Source organism: Rhincodon typus, chromosome 9 (genome assembly GCF_021869965.1).
Source record: "Rhincodon typus isolate 14 chromosome 9, sRhiTyp1.1, whole genome shotgun sequence".
Taxonomy (NCBI): Eukaryota; Metazoa; Chordata; class Chondrichthyes; order Orectolobiformes; family Rhincodontidae; genus Rhincodon; species Rhincodon typus.
Genome location: NC_063340.1, coordinates 42,165,851 through 42,178,630, shown reverse-complemented (window position 1 = coordinate 42,178,630; position 12,780 = coordinate 42,165,851). Strand labels below are relative to the sequence as shown.

General features: G+C 42.7%; 1 protein-coding gene across 1 annotated transcript in view; it reads right to left on the bottom strand.

The window, feature by feature from the left end:
- Positions 1–12,780, bottom strand: part of LOC109929136 (EGF containing fibulin extracellular matrix protein 1) — a 102,732-nt gene that overhangs the window by 18,498 nt on the left and 71,454 nt on the right. The window contains exon 5 of the mRNA XM_048601038.1: positions 5,822–5,944. Coding sequence (XP_048456995.1) covers positions 5,822–5,944 — 123 coding nt within the window. The remainder of the gene's footprint in view (positions 1–5,821; positions 5,945–12,780) is intronic.

The following is a 12,780-nucleotide window of genomic DNA, read 5'->3' as shown; positions in this document are numbered from 1 at the left end:
GGATAGAAGATGGATAGAGGAGAGGATAGGTGGAGAGGAAACAAACAGGTCGAAGAGGCGGGGATGGGGCCAGGAAAGGTGAGTGTAGGTAGGGAGTTAGGAAGGGGATAGGTCAGTCCAGGGAGGACGGACAGGTCAAGGGGGCGGGATGAGGTTGGTCGGTAGGAGATGGAGGTGCGGCTTGAGGTGGGAGGAGGGGATAGGTGGGAGGAAGAACAGGTTAGGGAGGCAGGGACGAGTTGGACTGGTTTTGGGATGCGGTGGGGGGAGGGGAGATTTTGAAACTTGTGAAATCCACATTGATACCATTGGGCTGCAGGGTTCCCAAGCGGAATATGAGTTGCTGTTCCTGCAACCTTCGGGTGGCATCGTTGTGGCACTGCAGGAGGCCCAGGATGGACATGTCGTCTGAGGAATGGGAGGGGGAGTTGAAATGGTTCGCGACTGGGAGGTGCAGTTGTTTGTTGCGAACCGAGCGTAGGTGTTCTGCAAAGCGGTCCCCGAGTCTCCGCTTGGTTTCCCCGATGTAGAGGAAGCCACACCGGGTACAGCGGATGCAGTATACCACATTGGCAGATGTGCAGGTGAACATCTGCTTGATGTGGAAAGTCTTCTTGGGGCCTGGGATGGGGGTGAGGGAGGAGGTGTGGTGGCAGGTGTAGCACTTCCTGCGGTTGCAGGGAAAAGTGCCGGGTGTGGTGGAGCTGGAGGGGAGTGTGGAGCGGACAAGGGAGTCACGGAGAGAGTTGTCCCTCCGGAAAGCAGATAAAGGTGGGGAGGGAAAGATGTCTTTGGTGGTGGGGTCGGATTGCAGATGGCGGAAGTGTCGGAGGATGATGCGTTGGATCCGGAGGTTGGTGGGGTGGTACGTGAGGACGAGGGGGATTCTTTTTTGGTTTTTATTGCGTGGACGGGGTGTGAGGGATGAGGTGCGGGAGATGTGGGAGACACGGTTGAGGGCGTTCTCGACCACCGAGGAGGGGAAGTTACGGTCCTTGAAAAATGAGGACAACTGAGATGTACGGGAGTGGAATGCCTCATCCTGGGAGCAGATGCGGCGGAGGCGAAGGAATTGGGAATAGGGGATAGCATTTTTGCAGGAAGGTGGGTGAGAGGAGGAGTATTCTAGGTAGCTGTGGGAGTCGGTGGGCTTGAAATGAATATCGGTTTCGAGGTGGTTGCCCGATATGGAGACAGAGAGGTCCAGGAAGGGGAGAGAGGTGTTAGAGATGGTCCAGGTAAATTTAAGGTTGGGGTGGAAGGTGTTAGTGAAGTGTATGAACTGTTCGAGCTCCTCGTGGGAGCACGAGGCGGCGCCGATACAGTCATCAATGTAACGGAGGAAGAGGTGGGGTTTAGGGCCGGTGTAGGTACGGAAGAGGGATTGTTCCACATAACCTAGGCTGGGTAATGTTGTAAAGTTACGTTAACTAAAGGACAGCAGGGACATATCTAATTTTATTGTTACTAGCTTTTGATTTCAACATTTTTAAAAAAGTATCCAAATTCTCAAACTGGCATGGCAACGTTATGAGGTATGAGGCTCTATTCTTGCATCCAATTAGATATGTGAAGGTCAGAGGTTAAAATTCCATAACCTCAAATTTGATCCCAATCTACCTGCCCAATTCCTGGTTTAATTGTGTGTGACAGTAGCAGTGTGCAGTTAGGTTGGCTGGCAATTTAAATAGTTCAATACATAAGAAGTCTGTCAAACTTGAATTTAACCTGTTTTACAGATTTAACTGTGACCAGTTGGGTTTCAGAGGCCTGCAGAAACCTCAGGGTGACAAAGCAAGTTCATTCACAGCTTTTCTCATTGGCCAAGAGGAGCAGGTACTTTCCCCTTTACTCTCCCTTAAAATATCTGCCAGCATTGAGGTTCTGACTTGCTCCACAATGGGTTCAGACAGCTTCTTGGGGTTAGGGACAGGTCTAGCCCAGGACTGGACAGTGCACCCCATCCCAAGTTACAGACTCCCAAGGATTGGGAATCAGACTCTCTTGGGATTGGGTACCTGCTCCAGGATCAGGAATTGGACTCCCTGGGATCAAAATTCCCTCCTCCCTCATCCACCACCACCCATTGTACCCCCCACATCAAACTCACCCCAACACTCATCCTCCACCCCCAACCTCAACCCTACCAACAGTGTGGGGATCAGTCACCTGTCTAAAGATCAGACAGCACCCAGTGACACAGATCCGAATCTCCGTTCCTATTTTGGATCATCCCTGCCTGCAAGATTTGGTAATCACATCCTCCCCTCAGGATCTTCTCTGATCCTGTCCTTCTCACCTTGCCGATCCATTGCAACCAGTAGCTGATTAACCCAGCTAGGATTGAGAGGAGGCTTTTAAACACAACAGGGAGCAGGGAAGTCAGGATGGAGGGTAGGGTTCCACTGTGGTGAATAGGCTTAAGCAGTTTAGGGAGGATGGGGTGAGAGGCATCTGGTGCAGTGAATAAACAAGGCTTCATTGTTAGGCTGTCAGATTATTTTACTTGAACCATAAGGAAGGCTAAAATAAAATGTATTTATTCACCTTCTGGCCTTTTTAGGCTCAGGGATCTAGCTCCTCTGATAGAAAGCTCACTAACCCCTGTCAGTCACCCAAGGGTGGAATCAAATCCGGGTCTCCACCGCTGTGAGCCAGCAGTGCTAACCACTGAGCCACTGTGTCACCGTGCCACCTGGCTCTTACCAAACAATTTAACAGAAGGGAAACCGGTACTTCTACAAAAAAACCCTAGCTATGCTTTCCTTGAGATCAGAGCCAGTCTCTCTGCTCTAATAAAAATTCCAACTCTCCATGAGCAATAACAAAGGAGGTCAGCTGGTATGGAATAAATGTATGCGAGATTGTAGTTTAAAGCTCCAATGGAGTTATTTATAAACTGTCTGATTTATTAAGTGTAATCTCAACTGAGCTTTATAGCACACTCTTGGCCAACTGTTATTCTATACAAAATGCTCTGTCAAAGAGTAAGTGTTGAAATATGAATTCAAAGAAATGGATAATTTAGTATTTGGAAAGTTGTATTCCTGGATGAAAATCTGTTTTGCTTTTGTTGATAACAACGTTTCACAGGCAACATTTGTTTGTCATTTGACATACAGAATACATAGAATGCAATTCCTTTGATTTGAGCTATAATTCAGTCCATTTCCAGGAATACAGATTGTCCAGATGATGTAATGACAGCTACAACCTACTTGGAAACAATGTATTTAAACATCAAGAGAAATCACAGCTTTTGATGTGGATAATAGTAATTCCATGAGATTAACTTTATTGTAACAAAATTACTTGATCTTTGATCCTTGGTATTAAACTTGATGATTATTTCCCATTCTACGTACTAAAGGATTTAAAATACATGCCTGTATGTATAATGTATTAAATTTACATTCTTGAACTAATTTAATTTCAATCAAAAGCTTCCCCAAGTGAATTAAAGAATATTGTTAATAGAAATCTAATTTATATAAATGAATTACACTGTAAAATCAGACAAGTGCTGACAAATTGGTTACAACTCAGTTAAAGTTACACTTCAGTAAGGATCTAAATTGCAAATATTAAAATGTCATATATTAGAGCTGTAGTTTAATGCCTTTTCACCTCTCAGTTTTTATTTGACTCAAGACAAACAGATGCAGTTAAACCTTCTTGTCTATTAGTTGCATGTGATTTAGATATTCTTAATTTAGTTTCCAGCAGATAAAGGTTTCAAAACTTTTACATATGAAACAGCATGAATGGGCAATCTGGAGTGACTGTTGACTATTGAAATTGACTACTGTTGCACTCCCAATGTCCCATGGTCCAAAATACCTGAAAAGTTTCCAATTGAATCAGGCCTTTTTTCAGATGTCTAGGGTATGTTAACACAGTGTTTTGCTACTTTTCTAGAACCTGTCTGGGAAATAGGGCTGGTCTGCTCAGCCTTCTAAACATGAATGGGGCTTCACCTGTAGGCTGCACCAAAAGGAGAAGTTTAATTTCTTTTGATTGAAGGAGAGCCAGAAAAGGCAGAGTCCTCCTCCCGCCACCACAGCATTCCTTATATCTGCCGGTTGGTTCCCTCTTGCTATCCTCTCCCCTCAACACCTATCATAGCATTCCTGTCAGTGAGATTGCTGGCACCATGTGAAGCTAGGAAGATATTGGCAACTTGCTACAAGTATTTAAATGAGTCCCAAGGATCATGTTTTAAGGATGGTAAAAACCTTAAGAACAGGTAGAACATTTTCAACAAATGGGCCCTATTTTGTCCCACATTTTAGATCTAAATGGTAGTTCGTAAAGAGGGTAGTAAATTGAAAGTCATGGTCCAGCGTCCCTACCACCCTATTCTTGCTGACGTTCGCTCCACAATGAAATGGGAATGGTTTCAGTAACAGGAAAGTAAAGTAGGAGAAACCTACTTACAACATGCAAATTAAGTTCTTGAGCCATATTTAGGACCAGCTACAGTTTTGGTCTTCCACTGAAAGTAAAACACAAAGCCTAGTGGATTGATCAGTATTTCTTAATGAATAATTGCTGGCTGTTCAAAAAAGGTTTTCAGCTTTGTCATATCTTGGCCAGTGCTGACTCTCTGTTACCTGCTCCTCCTTCATTGAAGACTCATGCACTACTTGTGTCAAAAGAGAATATATCAGTTTCTCCCCTCCCCCACCCTGAATTAGCAGCAGCCTATTAGTACATGTTCAGTGATAATATTCCATATTTTGGAGCAATTAAAGGAAATGGACGTTTTTTGTAAAACTACTAAACCATGTCAAACCATGAAATTCTACCATTATGTGTAAAATTGCCCATTAATTTATTTCCTAGGACCCTGTCAAAACAAAAGCACTGAAGTCTGTGTCTCTGAGCAGATTTCTTACAAACATATTGCCAATTTCTTTCAATGTACCCTTCATTACATGTACAGCCTTCTCCCGGCAATTGCATAACGCCTGACTCATCGTAAGAAATGTCATTGAAATATGCTTGATAAAATAGCATTTGATATTAGTTAGCAGAGAAGTTACTCAATCTAGTTAATCAAATCTGAGTTCAGGTTAGATTTTGTCTGCAATATGCCAGATGGTTCAGGCAGATGTAACTGCTGGGTATTTAAAGATAGGTGACAAATGAATTACAAAATCTCAAAGTTTGACCGTAGAAATATTTGGCAGAATAGATTGCTCTATGCAATCATATCCATTTCTATTAATTATTTACAGATTTACTTTTGGATATTTCATATGGTGACAATTTACAATATAATGTAGCATGTTTCTCAATTACTCTAAGGGATTATTGCATTCCAATAGTGGCTATTTATATATCTGGAGTTTAAAGAAATCCTAAGGGGGAAGACATAATTTGGTGGATGTATAATCAGCCAGTGGTGAATGAGTCTCCCGTTTTATGGAGTCCAAGTATTTGATCAGCTACTGCCAATATTATACCCCCTCTGAAGTTGAACTTTACCCCCTCGATCCTAGCAAAATATTTCTTGGCAAACTAGTAACGTATATATTAGAGCTTGCCTACACTGACAATTTACTGTTAAGTTTTGAAAAAAAATAAAAACATGTATTTAATTTAAAAAAAACCTTTTAAACTTGTTATTAGAAGTAATTTTACAACTCTGCAATTTGCTTTGATTTCAATGAATGAGCAAAAAATTATGCAATGTGTCCATAACCACCTTCCAAGTTGGGTTGCTCGTCAAGTGACACAAAGTTAGAAGGTTACTCTAGAAACTCATAAATCAAAGCAACAAAAAAGTATGCTCCAAAAGTAGTTTTACTATACTTACCCAAACACTGATCTCCACGCTTTTGATAGCCCGGTTTGCAGCGACATGCAAATGAACCTCTTGTGTTTACACAGGTTAGTTCTGGACCACAATTATGACTTCCTAATGCACATTCATCAATATCTGTTTCAATAAAGCAGAAAAAACTTCAGCTGCTAAATAAAAATAAATGCGTGCATTTCTATAATACTTTTCATGACCATCAGACATCATAAAGTGTTGCAGGAAACAACTTGCACACAATAACCCCCTACAGGGTTCTTTTATGTCCACCTGAGATCAGAAGTCAGGGCCTCTGTTTGATACCTCATTCAAAAGCCAGCACCTCCACAGTGCAGCACTCCCTCACTACTACACTGGAGTGCCTGTCTTGATTTTTGTGCTCAAGTCCTTGAGTAGAACGTGAACCTACAGACATCTGATTCAGAGGCAAGTGTGCTAACAATTCAGCATTGGCTGAGAGCTGTGCTATGAATCATTTTGCCATAGTCTTGGGGGTTGGGGGAGGAGGGTATCAAAGCCCCGTGCAAGTAAGTCCCTGCTCTTTCACAGACTTAGACTCCAACAAATGATGTTTCATACACTTGTGAACGTCTCCTGATTTTAATGTGGCTCTCGGCTGTGCAGTAACACTGGCCACACTGTACTGCTTCATGGCCAGTGTGGGTCTTGTCTTCAGCATCAGTGGTGTTATAATTAGTCTCTATGAAAACAGGAAATCTACCACCAAACCTTAGCGACTACAACTGTTATGCACACAAGCCGTCAAAATTTAAAAGACAGTTTTTGGTACAACGTAGTACATCTCTGGACCTATGCAGGAGCTGGCACCTTCTTTTAAGCATTCTAATAGCTTATTTAATTCTCACCTTTTATTGTGAAATTTTTGTAGTGAAACCGTGCAGCTCTATTAATACTATGCAAAGGCAGGACAAGCCATGGGAGTAAAGGCTATCACTTTTCAACAGCAAATCCTTTCTCCTGCTGTGGCTGCTGAAATAGAATTGGAATGTCCAAGTATTTGAACATCATAATGCTTCCTGTGATATTTGGAATTCCTGTGTAGGAAACTGAGGCTCATCACAAATAGTAGTCTTTTCTACTGATATAAATATGAGGTTTAATATTTTTTGTCCATAAAACTACATGGATAGAGCTTCCACAACCCTAAAAGAGAATTCAATCAATCCGTGAACATTTATTGTGCTCACTATCATCTGTTTAGGTCCTGTGTTGAGGAACAAAACGAGCTGCTTTGTTAAGCGTTCATGAGAGAGTTGCGTTCTATAACAAAGTAGTTACTTAGTTGACCTGGGAAAAAAATCCCTCGAGATTACTTGGAAGGAGCTTGTTGCATCAAAGTTGAAAGCTGTCTGCTGTACTCTGCTGCTGACTTAAGTTTCAGGAATCAACAGGTTTCCACAGCTTCATGACTGACTTGCCAGCTTCAAAAATCCATCTCATGTGAGACAAATTGTGCCTGAGTCTATATATCTTGCTGTATATTTAACTAGGATTATTTGCCATTCCTTTATATTATCTGATTCACCTGTGTCTTCTTATGGTCTCCTAATAGCTCTTTTGCAGCCTTAGATTTTTGGTCCTAATTACCCTTAACTAATTGGGCCCATTAAATAGGCATTCCATGCAATTTTCTTTCATAAACTTCACTTAAATTACGAGTACGTCTTGGTAATTAGGTCTGTTATATAGGGAGGAATCTTGTAGCAGTGATGGCGAGTGTCCTGGCTGACTGTATAGGGGGCTGTTGCCCACTGTGGCATTACTCATGGGGTTGAAGGTCTAGGTGCCAATTTTAAACTATACTTGTTTAGAGAGCTGTTCTTGCAAGCCAGTGGCATCATTCTACCTGTCTTAGAAGACACTCTTGAACTCAAACTGTGGTGTTATTGCATAGATTCCAGACCAGACGGGCAGTGTACATTTAGGACAGCTGGATGCCATGATGATATATGACATTCCACAGACATATAACTATGGCTGGTGGCAGCTAGTTCTTACTAAAAGATAAGAACATCCTTGGCAGTTGTGAAGACTTTTCAAAATCATCACTAATCACTTAGGTGAGTTCAGAGCTGAGGTTCACAAACAAGAAACTGAACCAAAGTGATCCGAGTTGTTCTGAAGCAAAATAACCTCAACAGAGAAGGAATATTAGAATATTTGAATATCATTCAAAAAAAATTACATTTTATCTGTTGATCCACCAATGAAAACACAAACCCACCAGATTAGCAATAAGGTTCAGTACTAGACAACTGGGAGTTTTGGAAATGGTGCAAATAAGTTCCACTCTGGCAGAATTCCTCTGGAAAAGCAAAGTCAAAACTGCAAAAATAATTCATTCTCTGAGCTGCTGGAGTCCTTTTCTCCACCTGACATTAGTCAATTCCACCATTTTGCTTTGTAAGAAATAGCATCAAAGATACTAAAAAGTTCAAGTGACATCATCTCAACTTCTGTTTTGGCATGAACACCATACAAGCCTACTACTTTTAAAGCAGCAAAGAAAAACGTAAAAGAGAAGCCAACAACATATAAAAGGCACTATACTGCAATTCAGATTTTTAGTATTGGTAATTTAAAGAGCACATAAATACAAAGAGACATGCAAAAGAAATACTGGAGTGTGGACTGGCAATCCACTGAAAGTTTTAGTTATTTCATGGATCAACAAATAGTTGATAAAGGAATGGTAGGCAAACAATTTATTGATTTGGAAAAAACAAAGGATGAAGAGTCAGTTCTCCAAGTATTTCTGATGATGACTTCAAAAATCCTGATAAGACTTTCTACCCTTTAGAAGACCAGATTAAAGTCTGAGTCAACTTCACGGTATGTACATTTGTATTCATGTCATATTGACAACAATCAAGTGAAACAATTGATCAATTAAAGGCAGTTGTTAATGCGAAGGAATGGGATGTGATTTCTCTCAGCTCTGAAAGCCTTATGAAATTAGTCATTGCCATTAAACTAATTAAACCCTAAAGAAAAGTGCTTCTTGACAAACCCAAAGAACGTACCATCGATAAAGCTTTAACGAGGCCAGTGGCACCTTCAGATGTCTGACTCTGTAACAACTATTGCAGCTGTCAACAGGGTCAGTAAAACTTCCAATTATTGCACGAGGTACAGTTGTCTCACCCACCAAACTGTATCCACTTTTTGTGCTATTTGCAAGCTGTGATCTAGTAGAGGATATTGGGTTAAACTGTGCTGAGATTTTCCCAGAGAAATCCACAGTTAAGCACAAAGTCCTACTAAGAAGGACAAACCAACAGTCAATGTCAAGAATGCTTCCAAAGTTCCATCCATAAGACACAGCAATGTCAATTAGATTAAAGAAGTAACTGCGATGTTTATAGCTGGCATAGCCCAGTCAGACAGTACATGTGGTTAATTTGACACGTCACATGAACATTATCAGAAAAACTTAAGCCTCTAACTGCATCCAAGCAATACACCCTAAAGCAAATGGATGACATGCATTCTATGCCAAAATGAATATTTATTAACACTAATTAAAATCTGATTAACTTTACTCAGACAGGTTTGATGTTATCAGCAACCTGAAAGGTATTACATCTGAAAGATGATGACCAATCCAGTCCAGGCCTTTCTTGTAAATGCAGCATCCAGATTCATGGCAAGCTCAGACTGGAATTGGATTCCATTGTATAAAGCAACATTGTCTACAAAGTTGAGCATCATACTGACTAGTGACACGCCATTACTTTTGTTTAGAAGAAAGGTTGCACGGTATACGTGTGTTTAGATTCAAGTCAACTAAATAATGCAGCAAAAAGATGCCCATTCAAAATTTAAACACTGGATGAGCTTCCCAGGAGCCAATCACTTTTCTAAAGCTCAATGGATTTTGATCCTGTAAAGTTTCCCTGGAGTCACAGGAACACCATTCAGTGGAAATTTTTTTCCCTCAGACTATTATTTGGATTACCCATCAGCCAAAATATATTAAAAAAAAACACATGGATCATATCATCAAGAATCCATCAGAGTTTCTCTGTATCACAGATGACGTTGAGGTCCTCAGACGAAATAAACATGAACGCGACCTGAACCTCCATTGACTCACGGCAGCGGTAAGAAAACATGGTTTTGTTTTCAACAGTAAACAAATGTCATATCAACATTAGCCAAAACAATTTCTTCCGAAGATAGATCACAGCAAGAGTGTCTCCCACCTGACCAAGGTGGTCTGGGTGGAGATTGCAGTGGAAGTGAGCAGCCACGAGGCCACGAGCGAAACTGGGTTCAATGCTGTAAAAAGCTCAATGATTCGCTGCGCTCTGCAAGGATGTGTGTGCAAAGTACCACTCATTACAGAAGCAAGCAATGTAGAAGCAAGCATTTGTGTTCCAGGCTTCAAGGTTAGTTGGAATACGTAGAAAGAAAGAATGTCTTGCAGCCAGCTGTACTGGTGTCAGGAGAATGCTTTGTAGATCATTGTGGGAGGTGATATTATTTGCTGCACATCTACCTGCTTTTAAAGGTGATTGAGATGATACTGAATCTTTATATCTGTGTGCAGGACAAATGAGCATGAAACGTCAGGGAGCCCCTGAAGATGGGTGTCCTGACCTCCAAACATTGATGCCTATGAGGAGGCAGCAGTTGAACTGGCGAGACAGCAAGATGGACACTCAGTTGTGAGCAGCAAGGCTGAAGAATCAACAGAACAAAGCGGAGTTGTCTCTAACTTGGTGTCAAGAACGAGGCGTAGAGAAGGCATGTATTGGGAAATGGGATTATATGTAACTGAAAGCTAATTCTTACATTACTCAGAGTCTGCAGCAAGCTGGAACACTACCATTGATGAAGAAGAACATCCAGAGGATACATTATCCCTCTTTGGTGGCAATGTGTTAGTGATTAGGCTTGGGGCCTCAATCTGGGGAACTCATCACCGACATGTCACAGCAATTGGTGGAGGATGTGACAGCAGAGGTACCTGGCACTCAGAGGGCACCTGGAATGAAGCTGTGCTGATGGTAGGCCACTGGGTACAGCCAGGAGAAACCTGTTGTGGATGGCAGGGGAACATCTGACTGAGGTGCTCAAGGCTATGCAGAGTCTTCAGCAAATAGCTGAGGAACCAATTTAAGCCAGGGGTTCTGTTATGGCTTCCTTCATGGAGAGGGTGGTGATTGGTACAGGGTCCAGGTCTAGCAGAATATTCAGTGGCTGCCAGAATGTGCATTGGACACATATCCCATCATTCTGGCTTTGGGTTCTGGATGCCATTGGAAAGGCAGGAGGGGGCTGAGGTGTTTAAACCACCCTCCAGTGTTCTTGTTTCTGTTGTGGTCAGAGAGGAGCTTTTGTCCACTGAGAGGACTAGGGGCACCAACAATTTGCCTCAGAGCCATCTGTGCCAGCTATGTATGGTGCAGGAGACTGAGTGATCTTGAAGACTATGTGTAGCATATGCACTTGGTCTGAGCAGTCTAGAAAACAGAGCCTCACCTTCAGCAGTCCAATGGTTCTGTTCTGTTGTTGCTCTTGTTGCAGCATTGGAGATACTGTATGACTCCTCCAGAGAGTTCTGGACTGGTATCATAAGATAGATCATTTTGAGGATATCCCTTGTCACCCAGGAGTCATCCCTCAGTTCCAACTCATAGTGATTGAGAATGCATGAATCACAAGTAAGCAACACTTTCTGGATTTATTTTCAGTGGTCATGCACAAGCTGCACATTAAGAGGGTGGCAGAAGCCTGTGTGTTATGAATGATGATGGCTATTCTCAGGGAGCTCTCAAGACAATCAATTGCCTTTAAGTCTTGGGGAAGTCCAGCTATGGAACTAAATCTGACCGTCTGGCTGCCTGACTCTCAGGGCCTCCTGTGAATGGCACAAAAACATTGGTCTATTTAAACACATCATTGATGAAGTTCCTTATGCATGTGTGGATGTGGCTGACTGGGAGATTCCATTCATGTCCCCCATGGTGCCCTGTTTGAGGACAGTTTAATGTAGTGGCTAAGTTCTAATAATAATGTTAATATATTAAAAATAGATTCCCATTGCTTGCCACTGGGGACCATAGACTGTCTCTAATCCAGTGCCAAGTTACTTCACGACTTGCACTTCACTGTCAGGGAACAGCCACTTTGACACCCGCACAATTAAATTTCTGTGGCCACACAGTGTGGAGTTGGAGGAACACAGCAGGCCAGGCAGCATCAGAGGAGCAGGAAAGCTGACGTTTCGGATCGGGACCCTTCTTCAGAAATTGGGGAGGGGGAAGGGAGCAAGGAAATAAATAGAGAGAGGAGGGGTGGGGCTGGGGAAGGTAGGTAGGATGGTGATAGGTGAGTGCAGGTAGGGAGTGGTGAGGAATGCTCAGTGAGGTGGGAGGAGTGGTGAGACCAAGCAGGGGCTCTGAGACCACTTTGTAGAGCACCTGCGCTCTTTTGGGAGCCTACAACCCAATGGTCTCAATGTGGAATTTAACAGTTTCAAAATCTCCCCACCCCTGGCCTCATCCCATGACCAACCCTCCCTCTCAACCCCGCCACCTTGACCTGACACAACCTGTCCATCTTCTCTCCCACCAATCCACTCCTCACACCTCACTGACCAATCCCCATCACTCCCTACCTGCACTCACCTACCACCATCCCACCTTCCTTCCCCAGCCCCACCCCTCCACTCTCTATTTATTTCCTTGCTCCCTTCCCCCTCCCCCATTTCTGCAGAAGGGTCCCGATCCGAAACGTCAGCTTTCCTGCTCCTCTGATGCTGCCTGGCCTGCTGTGCTCCTCCAACTCCACATTGTGTTATCTCTGACTCCAGCATCAGCAGTTCTTACTATCTCTAAATTTCTGTGGCTGCCTTTTTCACCACTTAATAGGAGCGTGACTCGATTCTACCCATTGTACCAGATGATCAGAAGAGAAAAGGCGAAGGC